Source organism: Chinchilla lanigera, unplaced genomic scaffold (assembly GCF_000276665.1).
Source record: "Chinchilla lanigera isolate Chin_1 unplaced genomic scaffold, ChiLan1.0 scaffold00018, whole genome shotgun sequence".
Classification (NCBI taxonomy): Eukaryota; Metazoa; Chordata; class Mammalia; order Rodentia; family Chinchillidae; genus Chinchilla; species Chinchilla lanigera.
Genome location: NW_004955419.1, coordinates 26,759,778 through 26,782,933, shown reverse-complemented (window position 1 = coordinate 26,782,933; position 23,156 = coordinate 26,759,778). Strand labels below are relative to the sequence as shown.

The window sequence follows — 23,156 nt, the reverse complement described above, 5'->3', positions numbered from 1 at the left end:
TTTTCTGGCAGGAAACTTGGAGACATTGGGTAGGGTATGTTGAGCTTCATGAAGGAGCATGCCTTTAGGGGATGTTTTAAAGAAAGACAGATTACCCCAGGCCAAGGAGAAAGGAGAGGGCTGAGTGTTAAATTGCCCAGTGAAGGCATTTGAAGAAAAATGACTCAGCTTTTAAAAAAAATCATTTTTGGTAGTAACAAAAAATTGTACCTGTTCATTGTAGAACCAGTTTTAAAATGCAGAAGAGGAGAATCAGATAACCCCACTTTTCAGAGATCACCATTGGCAGCATTTTTTGGCACAGTTCTTTCTATTGTTTATTGTTTATATGTGAGCACACGCACACACATTGTTTAGAGAATTGGCCATTTGCAGATTTGTCCTCTGCTCTTCTGATTTAACATCATAGTGTGACTGTTCTCTTTTATCATTAAATGTTCTCTGAAAATGTATTTGGCAGCCGCTAGCATTTCTTCACCCAATTGTCCTGTGCTTCATTTCTTCCTTGTTGGATGTTTATGTGGTAGCTTTTTGCTGTTATAAATCATGTTCTAGAGAATACATTTGTACAACAAGCTTACTTCAGGGTATCGTTATTTCCTAAGGCAAGACATTCTTTTTTTTTTTTTTTTCTTTTTGACACAGGGTCTCACTATGCTGGCCTTGAGCTCACTTTGTACCTCAGGCTGGTCTGGAACTAACAACGACCTTCCTGCCTCAGCTTCCCGAGTGCTGGGATTATAGGTGTGTGCCACCACGCCCGGCGACATTCTTAAATGTAGAGATATGAGGTCAAGGAAGAACTTTCTAGAGCTCGGAATATGCACTGGCAATTTGGCAGCCAATTTTTGTATGATTTAGGTGTCATGAAGAAGGAGCCCACTAACCATTTTAAGACAGTGTCTCTACTTTTGAGTTTTACAGAGCAGCAAAAATGCAAAAACAAGAGAGGGGCTGACATGATTCCAACTCTTTGTTCAAGCAGAGAACAGGTACATTTTCATCCAAAGCAGTAAGGGTGTGAATCAAACTGAAGGGTAGTTCTTTGCATTGAATAAACTACCTCACTTTGAAAACCTTGCTTCACCATCCTTCTTTTCACTTACTTCTCCTTGAACCTGAGCATGTTTAAAGCTAAGTGTTAGCTATATCTCTTCTTAAAGGTTAAAAAAAAACCTTTATATTTAGGTTTATGAAACCTTTTTTCATGTAAGTGTGTTAGCTTTGAATTCTTTAACAAATAACTGAGATAAAATCAACTTACAAAAAGATTTATTTTGGCTCCAGTTTTGAAAGCTTTAGCCCATGATGAGCAGGTAGCCCTGTTTCTTTGGGCCTGTGGCTGCATGGTGTGGTGGGGATGAGTGAGAGCAAACTGGTCCCTTCTTGGCTGGGAGCCAAAGAGGAGGAGAGACCGGGGCCCCAAGTCTCCTTGGAGGATATGCTCCCAGTGACCCTCAAACTTCCCACCGTGCCCCAGCTCTTAATGGTACTACCCCCTTTCAGTAGCGCCAGGCTGAGGTCCAGGCCTTTAACACAGGGGCCTTTGGGGGCTATTCTAGATCCAAACGATAGCAGTAAACAGTTAATTCTTCCTGAGGTTCACAGTGGGCTACACCTCAGCGCTATACAGTTTCTCTATGCATTCTGTCTGCTACTCAGGGGCTAAATAGTCCAGACACATATGTTAATATTTTTATACATATTTGATCTGTCACCCCACTTGTTCAGAAAGGCATTGCTTCAGCTCTCTAGTAGCTGACTGGTCTTCAGTACTTATCTCCTGTCTGAATAATTCCAGCTGATCACCTGCCAGGCCCCAGTGGTCAAACTCTGGTTCTGCTGTCCCGGGGATATCGCTGTGCTTGCCATTAGCTACGTGGTAATTGTACTGCTGGTGATTTCCAGGCACAGCCCTTACTCAGTCTGAGGATAGAATTCTGTGTCAACTAAGGAGGAAACCTTCAATGCATTGCTACTACTAAACAAAGGGGGAGCCTGTTGGTTCCCGTAACTGCCAGTAAGGGGGGCCTTAGCCACACCTCATCACACATCTGCCCCATCACAGAGTGGAGAAGGCTGGCATACTGGGAGGACCCTCTGCAGAGCCCTTCCCAGATGTTTGTGTGTTCTAATGTACACAGCCAGCATATCACCTTTGTGCAGACGGTCCCTGCTGGTCGCTGCGGAAAGGGAGGGAAGGGCAAGCATGGGAGAAAGGGAATACCTGCTGAGGTAGTGCTAGTGTGTAGTGAAGGGCCAGTACCTGTCTGAGACCGGTCTGGGGGCTCCCAGGGGAGAGTTGAGCATCTCCTGAAGGAGGACAGGGAGTTTGCCAAGTAGAGAGGAGCTAAGGGCACGCCAGGCAGAGGGAACAGTTGGAGGAAAGGCCTGGCGGTGGTGTTGGAACAGACAGGTCGGGGGACAAGTGATTGTCTTGTTTCTGATTCTGCCTAGTTTATGTATTGCACAAACCTGCAAATTGATCTCAGTTTACAAACAGTATCCCACAGAGCCAAGCATGGTGGCACCTGTCTCAGGTCCTTGGGAGCCTGAGGCAGGAGGATTGTTATGAGTTTGAGGCCAGCCGGGGCTACTTAGTGAGTTCAAGGCCAGCCTGACTACATTGTGAGACCCTGTCTCAAAACAAACAAACAAACAAACAAAACCAATATTCCATAGGCGAAGGTTGTTCAGCATCTTGGTGAGAACATCCTTGTCATCTGCTGGGGCTCTTGTGGCAGGCGGTGGGGGTCTCTGGGAGAGCCTCTAGCAGATTACTTCCCACTCCCCAGGGAAGCCTGGAGACCCTGACTTGTGACCTCTCTTTCATTTCTTCTCCAGCTCCAGCCTTGGCTGGGTTCTCGATTTCTAAAGTTCTGTTGTTTTTGTAGGTGCAAAGAGAAGAAGTATGACTATGAAAATTTGCCCACCACATCTGTTATCATAGCATTTTATAATGAAGCCTGGTCAACACTCCTTCGGACAGTTTACAGTGTTCTCGAGACATCCCCGGACATCCTGGTAGAAGAAGTTATCTTGGTAGATGACTACAGTGACAAAAGTAAGACCCCACAGGAACTCCGGGCAGAGCCTGGCCTTCTATGGCAGTTGGCAGGGAGTTGGGGAGAGTGCAACGAAGGAGGGGTGAGGAGGCCCAGTAAAGATGGGTTTGCTGCATCCTGTGTGCCTAATGGTGACCACTGGGAGAGCAGTCCAGGTGCAGGAACGGCCCACACAGAAGCTGAAATGAGGGTGGGGAGTGATATGGGTGGGGAGGCTGAGGGACGGTAGGACCAGATCACGTAGGGCCTTGGAGGCCACATAAGGCCTTGAGGCTTCAGTGTGGGAAGCCATCACAGGCTTAAGGGAGACAGGAAGGTCCCAGTTCGTCTGAAAAACTTTCTCAGTCTGCTGTGTGGAGAGCAGCCTATGGCAGGGGCAGTCTCAGGCGAGGATGGAAATGAGGATGGGCTGGGGTTCTGTGCACGGCAAGAATCTTGGCTTGTCCGTGACTGGAGCTGTCCGTAGGGTGACATCATCCAGTGACTTTAGTGACTAGCAGAAGCAGAGGCAGCTGAGCTTAATTGAGGAGAAATGTCAAGGCTGTGGTGACAGGTAGGACTCTGGGCCTCATTGTTAGAGCCTGTTTCAAGCTAAACTACCCAAGAGACAAGCAGCTGTGCTTCCCGGGCTGGGGCTCTGGGTGAGGTGCTGCTTAGTTTGTCTGATTTAAGAGCTGGCATGCAAGTGTTCTAATTGGCGTGGGTGTTGGACTGTTCTTGCAGACACTCAGAATTACAGTGATTCACACAAGGTAGAGACAGCACTGTCGTGTCACAAGTCTGGTGTGATAGTTGAGGGTGGTGTTTGGGGTTTGGTACCAGCCCCAATTTCCGTCTGCTGCAGAAAGTTGTGCTGTCTTGGCCTGGCCAGACTGGCTTCCACCCTGCCCCCACCTTGGCCAGCCAGAGGGGAGAAAGAGGAGGGAGTAACCTTTCTCTTTAAGGGCAGCACCTGGAAATCCCCGTTGCTTGCATCCCATGGGGCAGGACAGGGCTGCCTGGCCGTACCTAGCTATAAGGGAGGCTGGGAAATTCAGCCTTTATCCTGGTGGCCGTGTGCTAAACCAAAGACCAGGAAGAGAATGGGGATTAGCGGACAAGCAGCAGCGTCCACAGCACTCAGGCTGGAGTTTGATGCTGAGGGGAACCTTGTAGGCACTGAGCTATGGGGTCAGGGTGCCTGGGTCTCAGGGGCTTCACCATGAACTGGTTGTGGCAGTATGGGTAATACTTATCCTCTCTGAGCCTCAGTTTCTCACCTGTGACTGGGTTTATCCATACGTATGTCAGTGTTGCAGTGAGGAATAAATGAGGACTGAACTTCATGTGGCTGCCAGCCCATGATAGGTGCTCCTGTAGCAGCCAGCGCGTAGTAGGTACTTATCTACCTTTCCTTTTCCTCCCCCCAGAACTGTTTAAATCTGTGTTTGTAAATGCCAGTTGTAGGTCACAGTGCATGGAGCCGAATCCCTCCGGCAACACCTAGTGACAATGCAACTTTGAGCAGTGACGTTGATCACTTTCCACCTTGGCCTCAGCTCCTATACAGTGGGAATAAGAATAGTTCTTACCTTGTAGGGTCGTTCTGAGGGGTAAGGTAAAGTGGGTAATGTGTTGGTTAGTGCTACCAGAGAGGCAGCTTCTATTAAATGGAAACTTCTATATTTTTGAAATATTGTGAAAACTGTAAAATGAAAAAAGCACCACTTCACCAAGGTATTACTATAAAAACAAATATCAGGTGGCTTACTTTGTATTTATTGCATCAGTAGCTCCTCAGCAGGTGGCAGTAGGGGACACTGTGCACCGCCTCTGCGAAGCTCCATTCTTGCCATCCGTAGGGCTGGGTGGCCAAGCCCTCCCTTCATCCCCTGGTGGTGACATCGAGCACGGAATGGGCCCGAGGACCTGGACTGAGTTCAGCAGTACTCCCTGCCACCTTACTGCTTTCTGCAGTGTCAGGATGAGCTTGATAAAGGGAGCAACCCCCGGATGCAGGAAGATGGCTTCAGCAGACATGAAATTAATGCTCACAGAAACCTCTCATGAATGCAGGGAGGCTGCTTATGTGCTTAGAAGTATTCGCTGGTACTGCAGCTAACTAGCTTTGCTTGCAGAATCACTGCCCTTGTTCTTGCCATCAGCTTACTGCAGTTATATTTAGGATTTAAAAAGAAAACCAGTGAATTTTCGAGTGTCAAGTATGTGTAGAGAAGCATTTTCATAAACTGAAGCACCCGAGACCATTTTACACCACTTCGATGGCTGAGGACTTTGAGCCAATGCCCTGAAGTTCTCTCCTTTTCCTTTCACACGAATGGGTTCCCACCTCCTCCCCCGACCCACTGAGGTGTGGCTGGATGGACCTGCAGCCTCAGAGCCCCACCTGTGAACCTGGGAGGCCTGGAGGCCAGCGCTCCCCGAGGCCGTACCCTCTCGGCTCACTGCCTTTTCTGCAAACTGGCAGGAGCACACACTCCCGGCAGATTTTGCTTTGTTTTTTTAATGAGGGTGAGAAATTGTGAGAGAGAGCCCTGAGGGCCAGTGTGAAGCTTGTGGGTTCAAATTATGTTTCCTTGGCTTGCTTGCTGTGTGACCCTGCACAAGTTACTTAGCTACTGTGACCCAATGTCCATCCGTGGAATGAGGATAATACTGGTGCTTACCTCACAGGATTGTTAAGGAGATCAGATGAGGTGTCTATAAATCACTCAGAATTTAGCACAACAGGCCCTCTTTATTGTTAGTTGCTGCTTCTAGTATATATACTACAGTGCTCCCAGGAAAACTACTAACATAATTACTGTTTCACGTTTTCATTAGTATAAAGAAATACCTAATATAAGCTACCTAGGAGGAAGAGGTTTCTTTAGCTCACAGTTTTGGAAGTTCAAGGGCACGGCACAGGCATCAGCTCAGTTCTTGGCTTCAGCACATCATGGTGGACGGCATTGGTAGGGTGGAGTGGGGTTGTGGAGCGCATGATTATATCTCCAGCCAGGAAAAGATGGGGAGACACTGGGTCCCAGCAACTCTGCACTGAAAGCATCTCTCTGGGAGCTAAGGCCTCCCTTTAGGCCCCACCTCCCCAAGGTTTCACTGCCTCCCAACGGAGTCCCCTGGGAACCAAGCCTGTAATCACAGTGCACCCCTGGGGACATAGACCATATTCAAACAGTAGCACTGTACATAGTTGGACGGTTCATGTGTTTCTAGTTTTTAAGTGTTTACAAGCTATAAAGTATTTTTTGGTATTAACTTCATTATATGTTCAGCTGTCACACCGTTCACCTATTTAGAGTGTACAATTCAAAATGCATGTGTTTTGTTAGGGAGCAAATGATTCTGGAATTCTCTGTCCCATCTTCCCTGGGCATCACAGCATTTCCAGTGGTTCTGGGTGAGCTGAGGCCTCCCGGGAGGCAAACAAAGGAGTTGCATGTCTCTTTCATCTTCTGGGGACAGGGAGGCCCTGGAAGGACCCAACTTGGAGGAGGTGCTCTGCTTGGAGCTGTCACGTGACCCTTGCTGCTCCGCTTGTCCCCCAGAGCACTTGAAGGAGCGCTTGGCCAATGAGCTGTCAGGCCTGCCCAAGGTACGCCTGATCCGAGCCAGCAAGAGGGAAGGCCTGGTTCGAGCCCGGCTGCTGGGGGCTTCCGTGGCCAGAGGCGAAGTGCTGACCTTCCTGGACTGTCACTGTGAGTGCCACGAGGGGTGGCTGGAGCCACTGCTGCAGAGGTGCGTGAGCTGCCCACGAGGGGAGGGCAGTGGGTGGAGAGGTACCGACTGGAGCAGCAGTGGGTGCCTGGGTCAGATGCTGCTGGGGCAAGTCCCCTGTGCGTGTGCTGCTAACCGATGTCACACATGGGGAGTGCTTCACTGCAGCAGGCATACGAGGCCCTCAATTGCTGTTTGCTTTCTCAAAAAATTTCATTACTAGTACATGTTTGCAGTACCTAATGATTGCATTTATCGTGGGAAGTTTGTACACAACACATCTTAGTTCTTTTTTTGTCCCCTGTTCCTTCCAATGCTTGTTCCCCTTCGCATTTGAGAAAGATCTGTTTCCACTTCTTTCTTCAATTCTCTTTTACTCATCTCGTTTTCTTTCCCTCCCTCAACCCTCCCTCCATCTCTTGTTCCCCTTCACATGTAAAAAAGATCTCCCTACTTTCTATTATCTTTTATTTTGCTCTTTATTTATATTTTGGGTTTTTCCTGTAAGAGAAACCGTGCAATATTTAAGCTTGTGTGTCTTAATTTATTTCACTTAACATTGCTGTCTTGAGGTGCATCCATTCACTGACAAATGCTTTAAGTTTATCCTTCTTTATGGCAGAGTATCACTCCATTGTGTAAATACTGCATTTTCTTTATCCATTCATCTAGGGATGGGCCTGTAGGCTGTTTCCAAGATTTATTTATTATAAATTGTGCTTCTGTAAATATGGGTATGCATGTATCACTGTAATATGATGACTTTAACTTTTTGGGGAAGATACCTAGAAGGGGAATAGAATCCTCTTCTAATTGTTAAAAGCAGGCGGATCACAGACCTCTTGGGCAGATTCCAAGATACTGCCTGGCCCCTGGCAAAGGCCAAGTCCCAAGGAACACATAACCTGCCAGCAAGCTGGCTGGAACTATGAGCAGCCTACTTTTTACAAAAGGGGAGGCCTGTCCCAGGCCTGGTGTCAAGGTGGAACCTTCCTTGGCTGTGTAGGGCTGACTTGCAGTGGCATTCCTAGCATTCACTGCACTGTCAGGAGCACTACCTGATTGACATGACAACTAAGAACACCTCAGATTTCAAAAAGTTCCTGGAGGAAAAGGGTGATCCACCTGCTCGGCTCTTTTAACAATGTCTTCAATTTATTTAAAGAAGTCGGTGTTGGTGGGTACCCAGTCTGCAGCTTTCTTTTTTTTTTTTTGGTACTGGGACTCAAACTCAGGACCTTGCATTTGCCAGGCTGGCATTCCTGCCACTGACCTATATCCCTGGCCTTGCAGCTTTCTTAATTTGGTGACTTCATAGGTTTGAGTCTCTGACTTACCCAGCTTCTGTTGAAAGGTGCGGTTTCCCCTAAAATCATGATTTCTGCGCAGTATAGTATTTATCATGCCCCCTCTGGTGGGTTGGTGTTATTCTAGGCACTTGACAGCTCAAGGCTGGTTGAATTCTGTTTCACTGTTTTGTGTGGTGTGCCCCTCAGAATTTTCAGTTTTCAAATTTGAGATAACACCCGCATCTCCCAAAAACCCAGAGAAATCTAGTCTGTACCTGTGGTCCAGTCTTGATTCATCTTCCTTGGGTTGGTATCAAATGCAAAGAAACACAGTCTGAGGCATGCTGAAGATGGCTGAGTTTGCAGTGTTTGTGAAGACAGTAGCTGAAACATACTCAGGCTGATACCTGCATCTGGAATTACAGCCTTTTTTGCTATGCGTACTGTCACAATACCAGAAATGAAAAGAACAGCAATAGTTCCAGGTTCTCTGCCAACCATCTTGGAAACATTGCCCCCAGGAATCTCCGTGTTAACCCTATGATTGGGAATTATCCTTTTGATGTCACCAGTGAGACATCGGCTTCTGAGAGGTCAGGTGGGTTACTAGTGTCACCTAGCAAGTAAGGAGCAGGAGTAGACTTTGTAATCTAACTGCAAAGCTGACCCTTTGGTCTGGGCACATCTCTGTTCCTAGGAAGCTCATTCTTTTTTGACGTTAAGATGTTTCTTTGTGATTAATCCTTTTGCACTTCTGAGAAATTAAAGTCACCTTTGACTTTTCCATGTCTTGACTTTCACAGAGAGTTTGAAGTGTAGACAGAATGCCTGTGGATAGATACAGAATACTGAAGCTGTGAGACTTTTCCTATTAAAGTTTCCTTCCCAGTGTCCACCATGATGGTCGCCTCCACTCCCCACCCCTCCAGCACACAGCTGGAGACCCCGCATAAGGGAAGCAGGCTCCTCCCACGGGTCTTCCGTCTTTCTTCTGGGAGGATGAGGACAGTCCATTCTCCACTTTCCTAATTGTCCTGCCGCCCACCACAGAGATGAGATGGGATGTCTGGGGTGTGTGCAGGATCCATGAGAAGGAGTCGGCAGTGGTGTGCCCGGTGATCGATGTCATCGACTGGAAAACCTTCGAGTACTTGGGCAACGCTGGGGAGCCCCAGATCGGCGGCTTCGACTGGCGGCTGGTGTTCACGTGGCACGTGGTCCCCGAGCGGGACAGGTTGCGGATGAAGTCCCCCATCGATGTCATCAGGTCAGGCTTTCCGCTAGGGGACTCTGTTTGGAGTGCGCCTCGCTGCCTCCGGCTGACATGTCAGTGAACGTCCCCATTGGACGAGATGTTAGCTGTTGGCTTCCTTTCCCGGCTCCTACTCTTCGCAGAGTACTTGTTTATTTTTATTCAGTATCTTTGCTATGCAGATACATTTTCTGTTGGTATACTTTAATTTATTTAATTTGTAAAAAGGGATAAATATACATCACTTAAAATGTACCTTTCTTTTCCTTTGATGGTGCCGGGGATTGAAGCCAGGGCTTCACACACATTCAGCTTGTTTCCCAGACTTTGGTCTCTAGGATTCTAAAAGCACAAGCAGGCTGGGGGTGTAGCTCACTTTTCCTAGCATGCCTGAGGCCTTGGGTTTAATCCTCAGTGCTGCATTAAAAAATAAACAAATATATAAAAGCACAAGGGTTGGGCTTTTTTCTTTTTGTGGTACTAAGGATTGTACCGAGGGCCTCACCCATACTGGGCAAGTGCTGTACCACTGACCTACATTCCTAGCTCCTTTAGATTTTATTTTGAGATGAGATCTCACTGAGTTGTTCAGCTAGTCTTGAACTCTCAGTCTTCCTGCCTCCGCCTCCCAATAGCAGGGGTTATAGGTGTGTGCTGCGGCACCTGGCCCACCCCCGGGCCTTTGCTCCCGCTGGCGTGCCTTACATTTCTCTTCTTGGCCAGCATCCTTCATCTTGCGTGCGGCTCTCAACCTTCTCCAGCAAACTCAGCCCTCCCCTCCCCGCCCCTGGCCTCTTCTGGACCCTGGCTGGGCTTCACGTGTGTGTTCTACACAGAGGTCTTGTCTGTGGGCTGTCTGTGAGCTTCCTCAGGCAGCAGCATGAGAAATGTCTGTGCCTCTGGGCCCAGCCTGGTGCGGGGCACAGTGTGAATACAGGGTGTGCTTAGACATGGATTAGTGGAAAGGGTTGGGGTGGGAGTGTGTTTCACCCAGCTGTGACGGTTCCTGCTGCCTGCGTTGAAACATGGACACCTCTCCTCTCTAGGTCTCCAACGATGGCTGGTGGGTTGTTTGCTGTGAGTAAGAAATATTTTGAGTATCTGGGATCTTATGATACAGGAATGGAAGTCTGGGGAGGCGAAAACCTCGAATTCTCCTTTAGGGTAAGTCTTCCAGTCTCCCTTTTGGATTCATTCTTAACCTGTTCTCTCCTTCCTTTCCTCTTTCCTTCCCTCCTCCCTCTCTTCCTCTCCCCTCTCTCTTTTCTCTGTCTCTCTCCTCTCTCTCTTTCTGGTGGGGTTTGCTGAGAACCTGGTAGGCTTTTCTTCCACATTGGCAGTTTAGCTCATAATTCTGAACAGTGATAGTAACGTGTATCTTACTTACTTAGTTGTTCTCCTTTGTAAAAGTGTATGTTTAACCGCTTGGGGCTGGAAAGGGTTTTGCCGGTCACCTAGTTCTTTCTCAGTCTGCAGAAGGGAGGAACTAAGACCAGGAGAAGGACAGTGACTTTTTCAAGGCCACTCAGTGGCAGAAACTGGGCTGAAACAGAGCTCCCAGGAGCCTTTATTTGACCAACAGCTTATGAAGTCGGCTTTCTGTTTAGGACAGACTTTTAAATGTGGGCACAGCAGAGTTGTTGGAGAAATGTGTTCAGAAAGTAGATTCACAGGCACAGTCCACAAAGTCAGACTGGAGAGATTTGTGTGGGGCCAGGAATCTGCCTTTTGTAACCGCCCCACTGCCGATCATGCCCGATGTGGGCCATGGAAACCCCTCTGAAAGTCCTTAGCACTGTAGTGGATTTTCCAGTCAGTGGAATCTTACATTTTTTAGTATCACAACCTAAAATTTTTAATAATACTATATCTATTATTCTATCCTCATGGAAAGAGTTAGTTAGTAAAGAACTTGGCCTTCCGCCGTGGACTCACGCCCTCTGTTGTGAGCGCCAGATGCTGTGCTAGTTTGTAGTGTCCTTGGGAAGATGAGAAGTTAGGGCTGCAGCTGACTCTGCCTGTTGAGTTTGGGGTGTGCTTTTAATGGTCTTTCTGCCTCTTCCCTAGGTGTCAGGCTGCCCTGCCTCTTCTAGAAGCTCTCCCTCTCTCCCTTCCAAACCCCTCTTCTTCCTCGCTGCTTTCCTATCTTCTGTGGCTAGGCGATCAGGTAACCAAGCATCGTTTTGCTTAATAAGTGGGTCGCAGCAAGGTCTCTGGGCCTTTCAGGGAGTCAGGTGCATGAGCTGTTGGTGCCTGGACTTTGGGGTCTTGGTTTGTCTTTGGGGCTGCTTTCTTGCTGTGCGCCTGCATTCCGTGTCATGAGCATGCTGAGGAAGTGGCCTGCCCCATGGAGGCTGGGTGACTTGGCTGTGTCCACCACCCTGTGTGCCTCTCTCCCTGGGGACTGATACTCATTCCCTGCTCACCGCCCCGGCCTCCCTTCCGCTCTGTGTGCAGATCTGGCAGTGTGGTGGGACTTTGGAAACACACCCGTGTTCCCATGTTGGCCACGTTTTCCCCAAGCAAGCGCCCTACTCCCGCAGCAAGGCCCTGGCCAACAGTGTTCGCGCAGCTGAAGTGTGGATGGATGAGTTCAAAGAGCTCTACTACCACCGCAACCCCCGTGCGCGCCTGGTGAGTCCCGTTCCCCGCAACCCCTCCTCCTCACCCCTCACCCCAGGCCTCATCTGAACAAAGCAGCTAATGCTTTTTGTCATTCCCTGACGTGACAGCTCTGGTTCCAGAGACAGTGACAAATCAGGCCCTCATGATAAGAGTATGAGAAGATTTTATTCCTCTGTTTATAATAATAACGTGCATCCCATCAGTTCTTATTCAGAGTGGTTATGTTCTATAAAGCCTTCCCAAATCCTGAATTAACGAAAGAGGGATCTGCCCCTTCTTTCCCACCAGGTCTTCGGGTTAGATGCAGTATATAGTCTGCTGCTTCTGTGCAGGCCGGGGCGTGTGTGTCAGAGGCCAGCTTTGCCCACCACTTGTCCTGCGTTTACATCTGAGGGCCACTTGGGAATTCAGAAGGTGTTGCTCTAAGACAGTGGTGGCAAACCTAGGGCACACGTGCCACGTGGGCTGTTTGTATCACTGAAAGCTCTAGAGGGTTCACCATCACTGCTGTAAGATTTCTCCCCTTGCTGCTTGGTAGAAATCTCCTGAGTCCTTACAGCAACCCTGCAAGAGAGCTGTCAGGTTCTCATTTGAAAGATGAGGAAATGGAGGCTCTAAGAGGGGAGATTTGAGGACTTGTCCAAGGCCTTGTAGCTGATTGGGTAGGACCGGGCCCAGGGACTGCGTGCTCCAATGCACCTCTGCTCCACAGAGCCTGCGGGATCTCAGCCTGGCCTTCCGCTCGGCCCTCGACCTCAGGGCTCTGTGGTCTTTGTCTCTGCCTCCTCTGTCGTGCCAGGTGCTGTGGAGAAAAACATCTACTCTTCGTTGCCACCCAGCCTGGAACCCATGGGTCCTGTTCCCCAGGCTTCTAAAGAACTCTCCAGAGGGGTGTTGAGTACGCCGTTAGGCCAAATGCCCAGTGGCCTCGGTGTTAAAATGGGTTGAAGCTGGGGGCATGGTGGCTCCCATCAAAGAAAGAACTAGGAGCAGCAGAAATCTCAAGTTGTATTAAATAGTTACGTATTGTTACCACTTTGTGAACTATCTCACGTGTCAGTGTTTAGTCACTTAACATCATGCGACAGGGACAGTCGCATTGTGGCCTTCAGCACTGTTCTCGAGGCTGAGCAGTGGCCGTCCTGAATAGAAGCTTGCTTTATTTCACTGAAAGTTCCCGTTGGTTTTGCCCATGAACCCAAACTTCCACAAGCGTTTCCTACTGCAGCATTTTGCTCTTAACCATGTGCACGTGTGGTAAGTGTGTGTGCATATATACGTTTCTGACTATTAAGCATGTAAGGTTTTCACTCACGATTGCATCTAGCATTTTCAGATATTTATAGTAAGTCGTGCTGAGACTGGTGGGTCTGTGGTTGGGTTTGCGGATGTCATCTGTGTTCACAGCCGCCCAGTGATAGTGTGGCTGCAGGGTTTGGCTCCCTGGCTCCATCCGCACGTGCGTTGTCTCCTGCCCTTGCGCACTGTCACCCCTGCCCATAGTGAGATCGGGTGGGGGTGGAATTGTGCGCATGACGGCCTCCTAGGAGGTGCGGGACTGCACGGCGCCCACACAGGACCGACACCTGCTGGAAGCGTCAGTGAGGGGAGGAGCACCGGGCCCGCAGAGACTCACTGCCCTGTCTCCCCAGGAGCCCTACGGGGATGTGTCGGAGAGGAGGCAGCTCCGGGACAAGCTCCACTGTAAGGACTTCAGGTGGTTCCTGGAGACTGTGTACCCAGAACTGCACGTGCCCGAGGACCGGCCCGGCTTCTTCGGGATGGTGAGCCGGGCGGCTGTGGTGTGCAGGGTGTTCCTGGACGCTGAGCCAGAGAAGCCCCTTTGTAGGGACCACAGGCCTCCTCACCCCCGTGTCCTTTCACCTCTGCACCCACTGTCCTTCCCTCTCCCCATGGCGCTCCCCCAGGTCCAGAATATAGCTGGGCGCCATCTGCAAATGGGTAGGTATAACCTTTCTATTTTCTAGATGAGGAACCGAGGCTTCCTTGGCGTTCCCACGTCCTGGTTTTTACTGATGCCTTATCACATTACTTCTGCTCTCCACAGGCTGACCACTCAGGAATCCCCAGCTTAGGAGTCCACCAGGGCAGTAGGGGGTTAGGAGAGTCACTTCTAGTCTTTCACAAGAAAGACTAGAAATATTTCTGGATGAGGCCAACAAAGATGTCCAGTATTTATAGTTTTGCTAGAAATTGTGCCATTTAGTGAGGTCTCCCTCTGTTATTTTGGTCAGAAGTGCTGGTGCTCCGTTCTGGAAGCCTTGGATGGGTACGAAGCAGAATATCCGTGTTAAGTTCAATTTTCATTATAAAAATGTTCACACATTCTGATCACAGAGAGAATGGTGCAGTGAATCCTGCTGTGGTGATGCTGGAATAACCGAGTTTCTGCCACTCTTGCTTTCCCTCTCCCCGCTCCACCCTCCATATTTTCCTCTTTTTAAACAAATCCCAGGCATTTTGTACTCCTCTGTACTTTAGTATGAATCCTTATAAAATCTGGACATTATCATACACATCTGCAGACCATTATCATACTACTCTAATGAACACTCATTTCTTGGTATTACTTAGTATCCTGTTCTAATTCATATTCCCCAAATTCTTCAAATCTCTTTTTGGGGCAGTTGGCTGAATCTAGCAGTGGTCCACACATTCTATTTGGCTTTTGTGTCTTGTTTGTTTGATGTCTTTTTGAGACAGGGTCTCCCCATGCAATTCAGGCTGGCCTTGAGCTCACTTTGTAGCCCAGGCTGGTCTCAAACTCACAAGGATCCTCCTGCCCCAGCCTCTCGACTGCTGGGATTACAGGCGTGCACCATCATACCCAGCATACTAAGTCTCTTTTAATCTAATTTCTTTTCCTTTTTATTTCTTCTGTTAATATTTTTAATTTTTTGAAAAAGCAGGATCTGTTGTCTGTGGAATGTCTGGCTCTTTGAATTACCCCTTGTTCCTGTCCACTGTCTTTAAGCTGTCCCTGTCTCTTGTATTTCTTCACAGTGGGAGAGGGGTCTCAAGGTTTGATTGGAGTTGGGATCCACCTCCTTTTGGCAAGAATGCTTGTGGGTGGTACCTTACATTCCTAGTGTGCCTTACAGGAGCACAAGGTCTGGACATCTTGCTTTTAGTGGGGAGGTGCGCCATGGACCCACAGGTAGCTCCCTTCGCCTTCTGTCTCACGGTTTTGGTAGTCATGGACAGCCGTTGCTTAGATCCAGTGTTTCAAGTTGCCAAATGGTGCTTTTCTCGTTTCTCCCATATTTATTTGCTGAATGTTCCTGTAAAGAAAAACGTTACCCCATTAATTAATGAAAATCAGTATCCATGAAGTTTAGAATTCATGCAGCAGAGGCATGTCACATTCTTAAGTACTGCTGTTCATTTGCCTATTTTTCAGATAAGAATTGGTGCGGCCGTATCCTGCAGTTGTACCCACTGGGCTGCTTTTCTGTTTTTTTTTTTTTTTTTCTTCCTTTTTTCTTGGTACAGGGAATTGAACTTGAGACCTTGAGCTTGCCAGGCGGGCACTGTGCCACTGAGCTATATCCCCGGCGCTGCTTTTCTGTTTCTTAATGCTTTTGTTTTTGCGGCTCTTTCTTTTCTTGACTGTGATCATAAGCTAATGCAGATTTGCTGGGATGTGAATGCCTCTCCCCCTAATTTATGTGTGGGAAACAATACCCAGAGCAACAGTCTTTGGGAGGTGTTTGAGTGTCAGGGGCTCTGCCCTTGTGAATGGATTAACTGTGCTGTAAAAAGTGCTTGTGGGCTGGGTTTGCTCTCTTGCGCCCCCTGCCTTCTGCTATGTGAGGATGCGGTAGGGAGGCCCTCATCCGGGCAGTGCCTTGACCTTGGGCTTTCTAGGCCTCAGAACTGAGGAAATAAATTTCTGTTATTTTATTTCTTTATTTGCAGTACTAGGAACTTTCACACTTAGCCATATCCCCAACCTATTTTTACTTTGCTTTTTTTTTGAAACACAGTCTATGTCATTAAATTTCTGAGTCTGGGCTCATGCTTGCAATTTTCCTGCCTCAGCCTCCCAGAGTATTGGGACTACATGGGTGCACCACCACACCCAGCTTACATTTCTGTTCTTTATAAGTCTTTAATTAATATTCAAATTAGCCCATCTGTCTTGGTTACTTTTCTCTCGTTGCTGGGACAAAATACCTGATGCCCAAAATTAAGGAAGGAAAGGTTTATTTCACTTACAGTTTGTGGAGGTTTCAGTCTGTACTTGGCAGATTATAAGGCAGAGTGGCACATGGCAGAGAGCTACAACTCAGGGCGGCAGAACACAGCAAAAGCAACAAACACACACCAGGGCAGAATGGGGGAGGAGTGGCCTCAAGCACTCTCTTCCTCTCCCTTACATATGCAAACTCTCCACCCCAGGGCGGGTGCAGCTCTCACACCCTTAATCAAACTCTAATAGCCTGACCCATGGCCGCATGAGGCTTTGGGGGGACACACAGACATAAACCATAACACCATCTTTGGTTAGTAGCAGCCTCTATGTTCTGGTCTTTATGACCTTTGATCCCATTACATGGGCTTAATTTAGAGCAAGTCCCACACTTCTTTAATACTATTTCCACTTCTCCCAAAGCCCTGAGCCTTTGGGATTCTGAGTCCACCATGTTATTGCTGGCGGTGCTGATGGCTGCAGGTTTCAGTGCCTCTCGGCCACAGTGACCCACAGAAGCACACTGTGAGCCACGTGTCATTTAAAATGTTTTAGTAAGCATATTAAAGAAACAAACTTAATAATGCACTGAATCCAGTATATCCCACATATTGTTTTGACATATAGCTAATATAAAATTCATCAAGATATTTAATACTGTTTTACATTAAACCTCAAAGTCTGGCATTTATTTCACGCTTATACCACATCTTAATTTGAATTAGTCCTATTCCCAGTGTCTGCCATGCAGAGTAACCCTTTTTCAGTGGGCACAGAAAGGACTTACATATCTTTGAGAAACAAATCCTGAGCTCCTATTGGCACCTCAGATTTGCCTGTGATCTTATAAAATCTTTTCTTCTTGGATGTTCTACTTCTGTTTTCTTACACTAAAAATTCCGGTTTCTAACCCAGTAATATTAACATAATTACTTACTTGCTTTATCCCAACATATACTTAAAATAGTTTCAAAACAATATGACACCATAGTAGTCAGTGTTATACCGCAGGAAGTTTAAGATTTCTTTGCCACTCTGTTTATTGAGTGTATTTCACTAAGGAAGTGGTGTTAAACATACTGTGTTCTAAAGTTACTTAAAAAAGCCCCGGGCAGAAAATGGAGCTCACGTGGTAATGCACTCTCCTACCTAGCATGCACAAGGCCCCGTGGTCCATCCTCAGGACCACAGAATAGCGTTTCTCTGTACCCGCGGCCGGCTTGATTAGGTTAGCTTGCTCAGTCTCAGTTGGAGGCCATAGCCCAGGTGCATCTAGAGCAGTGCAGCACTAAGGTTGCTGCTGAGAAATAAAGAGATCGGAGCTTTCAGGGTAGCGAGAACTGAATCTCTCATCCGCCGGTTTAGCGCTGTAAAATGGGGTACAGTTTTCTGCCAACAGTTCTGAGAGGGAAGCCCTGGGAAGACGAGGAAGTACTGGACAGGAGGAAGGGCCCTTCTCGCGGAAGCCACCTCCGGATGCAGGTGTTTCTCTCAGGCTGTTGACCCCCTCCCGGCCCGGCCTGGGATCCGTTGGGGTGTCTCAGGCTGCGCCCAGATGCCGCCTTTGTGTTCTGTTCAGCTCCAGAACAAGGGACTGAAAGAATACTGCTTTGACTACAACCCCCCCGATGAAAACCAGATCTCGGGACACCAGGTCACTCTCTATGCCTGCCACGGGATGGGCCAGAACCAGGTGAGCGTGGGCCATGAGGGGGAGAAGTGAGGCCAAAGCTGTGTGGTTTTTTTTAAAAAGTAGATATTTGATTTTGGGGGGCTGGATGTGCAGCTCAGTGGTAGAGTGCTTGCCTAGCATGTATGAGGCCCTGTGTTCGATCCTTAGCACAGTAAAAATTTTTATTGAGGCTTTTTTTTTTCTTGTACCAGGAATCGAACTCAGGACCTTGTGCTTTCCAGGCATGCGCTGTGCTGCTGAGCTAAATCCCCAGCCCCTGACAATAAAAATTTTTAAAGATCAGAAAATTTTTTTCCATTATGGCAATTATATGTGTTCATTTCAGAACATTTGGAAAATATAAAAAGTAGAGGCAAGAGGCCAAGACCCACAGAGAGCACTCTTTTTTTCCTAGTTTTGTTTACACACACAGGCTTTAGATTACATGTCTTATTAGGTAGTTCTTACCATAATGTCTGCTTGCTTGTTTGTTTGTTTGTTTATTGTGGAACTAGGGGTTGAACCCAGGGCCTTCTCATACTGCTAAGTCACCAAGTTACCTAGGCAAGGCTCAAACTTGTGATCTTCCTGCCTCAGCCTTTAAGTGCTGGGGTTACAGGCCTGTGCTATCACACCTGGCATGAGTGTTTTATACTCCATTAACTTTACCATACTTATGTTGTTAGCTGTTCTTTTTTTTTGTTTGTTTGTTATTAGCTGTTCTTTGGGAATACCACTCCCAGTGGCCTCCTAATACTGGATTATGTTACTGTATGACTGTTCAGCTAACTGCTCATCAGCCTTCCTGTTTTTGTAACTATAAATATCTGCCATAAACATCTTCCATTAGAAAGAAGGAAAAAAAAAACCAGACCTGCATGTTGGATGATTTGCTTAAAATTCATTCTGAAATGGAATTACAGATTTTGATGCATAGGCTCACACTGCAAAATGGTGTTTAGGGAGATCGGCTTAGCTGGGGACCCAGGTGGAGCTTTCCAGATCGATGCTGCATGTCAGGCTGGTTAGGGGAAGCTCGGGCCTGAGGGTTTTGAGGACCAGAACAGAAAGCCCCGCCCAGGAGAGCAGATGGACCTTGTGCAGGATGGGGGCACGTGGAGGATGCAGGGGCTGGGGTGGGACGGCTTCTGGACAGTCAGTGTGTTCCTGAGCTGTGGAGAGCCGGACGCTGGGAGACGAAGGGAAGGAGATTCAGCTGTTTTCTTCCAATCCAGATTCACTCCATTTATATTTGACCATATGGCTCCTTATCATCCACAGTAAACTTGCAAAATTTGGACCCTTGCAACACTAGCTAAATTATTTAGGGCTCTTCGGCACTTTCTAGACCAGGGTTCCTCAAAGCTGACGGTGTCTGTCTGTCTGTCTGGTGACCAACATGTGCTGCCTGCTCTGTCCCTAGTTTTTTGAGTATACCTCCCAGAAGGAAATCCGCTACAACACCCGCCAGCCCGAGGCCTGCGTAGCCGTGGAACCAGGAACAGACGTTCTCATCATGCACCTGTGCGAAGACACTGCCCCGGAGGATCAGAAGTTCCTCCTGCAGGAGGTCCGTGAGTGCGCAGCCTTCCCTGCCCAGTGTGGGGGCCGGGGAGTGTGGAAGCGAGGTGCTTCTTCCGGCATAGTCCCAGTGGGTCTCAGGCATGGGGCTCCTAGGAGACAGGACCTCTGCTGTGACCCAGGGGTACCACGGGGTTGGAGTCCACGGCATTGGGTGTCAGGAGCACTTCCTCCGTTTCAGTCTTTTCTGGCACACTGTGAGGCACAGTGGGCCGTAACAGGAAGTGGAGTTCTCACAGATACATTTGGAGATGGAATGGGGTTTATATGAACGCGACAAGTAGACAAAGCATAGAACAGGAGGCTGGATGCAGGTGTGAGTCACTGCACTGCTCAAGCCTTGTTTTTCTCAGCTCTAAAACAGATGCAAGAATAGCAGCCTGGTCCTTCTCTAGTGCGGATTTCGCGTGTGCCCAGAAACATTCTTTGGAAGCTGGGAAGCGCTGTAGCGGCTCCTTGCGACTTGTGGTGTTATAGCCAAGAAGACTACTGCAGGGTGGAGCTGGCTCTGTAGATGCCATTTGATTTGGAGCCAGGTGTATTTCAGGCCTGAAAAGTACCAGCTCCACTGCATGTGGAGTAAAAGAGGACTTCAAAAGTATTCAAGGAAATAAATCCAAAGAAAATAATTTAATAGAAAAAATTAGTTATCAGCTCCTAGGAAGCCATCATTTTCACCTTGGCCTCAGGGATCTGTTCTTTAGTATTGCTCATAAAGGGGTTAATTCTCAGTATGATTAAAAGTTGGAAGATGTTTTTCTGTAGAAAAATGTGATTTAGCAATGGAATTTGCAATCTGTCCAGAACAGCCAAGCACCATAGTGTTCTTTATTTGATATAAGAAAACAGGAGTGAAGAATGCTTTGGCACATCCCCAGAGGCTCTGACCCTCTTCAGGCCCTTCCTTGGTATCATGAAAACGTTTATCACTGGCTGTTTAAGAAGTGAGTTTGTTTAGAACAGTGAGCAGAAGGGGACTTACTTACTTTTAAGTTTCTGGAATGGCAACTTAGAGCTCTCGGAAGCTCTAGGTTGGTAGTATTTGAGATTCTGTTGCATGAGCTTTTGTCCCAGGGTGTCTCCCCTCAGGATAGGTGGGTTATTCATTCTGCCTGGTTGCTGCTAAGCCGTGATGGAGTTCATCAAGGGGTGTGTAGTGGTGACACCGGCGAGAGGTGACAGGACAGTATAAACCCTAGGCTGGGAGAGAACTGGCCAGGCTAGCTCAGCACTGCTGGGGTGAGACAGGAGCAGGGAGAGGTCACTACGTAAGGTCGTGCCCTCTGGGGAGTGGGAGTTGGAACTAGCGCAGAGCCTGCTGCCTCTGGCTCAGACAGGTAGCAAGCAGGTGAGGAACTCAGGCCAAGTAGCAGGAGGACTCCAAAGCTGGAACTATGGCCATTTTGTGACTCTTTTTAGATATATAAGAGCAAAAGGTCATCAGGGTTGAAATTAGTCAGCGTAGGAGAAGTGAAAGAGATTTTAAAAAGAGAAAGAAAAGTTCTTTGCTCTGATTGTCCTAACGGAAATGCAAGAGTAGGAATGAGATGTAGGGTCTGGCAGAACCCCAGAGCAGCCAGCAGGTGGCGCCATCGTCCCTCGCGGAGCGGGCGCCATACTGGGAGTCCTCGTGCAGGGTGGTTGAAGTTGACGTTTTACACACAGAGCTGTTACCGCACAGTAAATATTTCTGAAATGAAAACCACGCCGTGAGCTCTCCAGAACCTGTTTTAAAGGTAAAGAGACTTTTCTGAGGAGTCGCTTGTAATTGTCTCGAACATCCAGTGTCTGTTTATCGTTTGTAGGATGGTTCTTTACTTCATGAACAGTCCAGGAAATGTGTCCAGGCTGTGAGGAAGGAAGACAGCAACAGTTTTGTCCCGCTTTTGCGAGACTGCTCCAGCTCGGATCATCAGAAATGGTTCTTCAAGGAACGCATGCCGTAGAGCCGCGCTGTGTGGAGCCCCCAAGGCCCGCCCGTGCCCAGCAGAGCCCTAGAAGCGCAGGGTCCAGAGCCCTCCTCAGACTTGGCAGCTTCACTTTTATAAGGAAACCGCTTTGCCTTTTGTGCACATCTTGTTGCATTTTGTGGAAAAAAAAAAAAATGTGAATGAACTTTGTGCTGATGTTGAAACTTTAAAAATGCTCCAAAATAACCTATTTTCTGAAGGTAACCATAGATGTTAACTCTTGCTATTTGGAAAATTGAAACCTTATAATATTTTTTTATCAAGATGTATATTCTACAGCTGTAGCTTTTATTCTCACTAGCAGATACTCCCTTTCGGCACTTACAAGGGTTCCCAGGTGTGAAGATGCCTGCAGTGTGTTTTGCACAAGCTGATAATACCTCAAATATTGGGCTGGAGTTTTCTCAGTGTGGCATGACAGACGCTAGGAACGCTGCATTCATTCCTTCAGGCCATTAAAATTTATTCAGTAAAGAACCCATCTTTTTAGCTGGATGTAGTGACCCATGCCTGTCCTCCTAGCACTCGGTACAGAGGCAGGAGGATCGTGAGTTTGAGGCCAGCCTGGAACATAGTGAGATCCTGTCTCCACAAAAACAGCAAAAAATAAAGATGCATTTTGGTTATGTGTTGGTGTTACTGTCGTAGTCAAACTTTAATATTCACGTTGGCCAAAGGAGACTAACCAAAGCTGAAATCACAAGCAATTTGATCTATCAAGATGATACATGAGCCTGAGGGTGGGTCTTCTAACAGTACCTAGCTGGAGGGTGGCTGGCTGCTTCTGATAATTACTGCCATAACTTTCAAACATGTTTCTAGCATTTTTACCGTGTAGAATTGTCAGGGAGAAACTTAATTTTTTTATGTGCGATTCATTTTTAAGAATTTGTTCCTTAATAGTTGATTAATTCTTTAATGTTGGATTTTGCGCTGCAGCAGCTGGCATGGAAGTTTCAGTAGTTTGGATTTCATAATGATCCCAGATCAACTCAGATCTTGTCAACCGGATAAAGTTAACACGAATGATTAAAAAAGAATCAATGAGCACATGGGCTACAGACCTTTGCTTTCCTACCCTTCGGCTGTGAGGGAGTGAAGACACGTAGATAATTGATCAAACAGCATCGTCTCTCTGCTCAGCTCTTTTTCATACATGTTCTCTCTGAAAGCCTGGCAGGGGTGAGGTTAGCAGTTCCCCGAAAACAGCTCCAGCTGGCTTGGTCCACCTGTACATCTTAACTGCTCTGTACCTTAACTATTCTCTACCTTGTACATTTTAACTGCTCTGTACCTCTTTTTTTTGTCTTTTTGAGACAGGGTCTTGCTATGCAGTTCAGGCTGACCTTGAGCTCACTTTGTAGCCTGGGCTGGTGTCAAACTCACAACGATCCTCCTGCCTCAGCTTCCCAAGTGCTGGGAGGTGTGTACCACCACACCCAGCCTTGATTTTCTTATCTGTAAAATAGGGATCATAAAACCAAGCGTGGGGTAGTTGTGTGGCTGAGCTGTTGCAGGGTAGGCTCCTTCAGTATTAGCCTCTGCTTTCATAAATGCCTGGTGTAACATGTGAAGCACAGTAAACATCAGCGTGTGATGACTGCGAAGTAAACACCGAAGAGCTTTGTCGTTAAGGGATTCCCAGCTGCTCAGCAGGCGGGGGCGTGGGGCGGTGTGCAGTCCCTCACGCAGCTCTGTGCTTTCTCCTGTGTACAAGGCCGAGTGGGCCAGGTCCTCCTCTCATCCAGTCCCTTTGTGGTGATCAGGAGCAG

At 47.7% G+C, this 23,156-nt stretch overlaps 1 protein-coding gene across 1 annotated transcript in view; it reads left to right on the top strand.

Annotated features, from left to right (window-relative positions):
- The window catches only part of Galnt12 (polypeptide N-acetylgalactosaminyltransferase 12), a gene marked incomplete at its 5' end in the record, with an annotated part of 28,434 nt that extends 6,000 nt beyond the window's left edge, over positions 1–22,434 (top strand). The window contains 9 exon segments of the mRNA XM_013513226.1: positions 2,895–3,064; positions 6,614–6,803; positions 9,153–9,338; positions 10,370–10,487; positions 11,781–11,957; positions 13,601–13,732; positions 17,741–17,854; positions 19,257–19,403; positions 21,220–22,434. Coding sequence (XP_013368680.1) covers positions 2,895–3,064; positions 6,614–6,803; positions 9,153–9,338; positions 10,370–10,487; positions 11,781–11,957; positions 13,601–13,732; positions 17,741–17,854; positions 19,257–19,403; positions 21,220–21,360 — 1,375 coding nt within the window.
- Between the last annotated feature and the right edge of the window lie 722 nt (positions 22,435–23,156).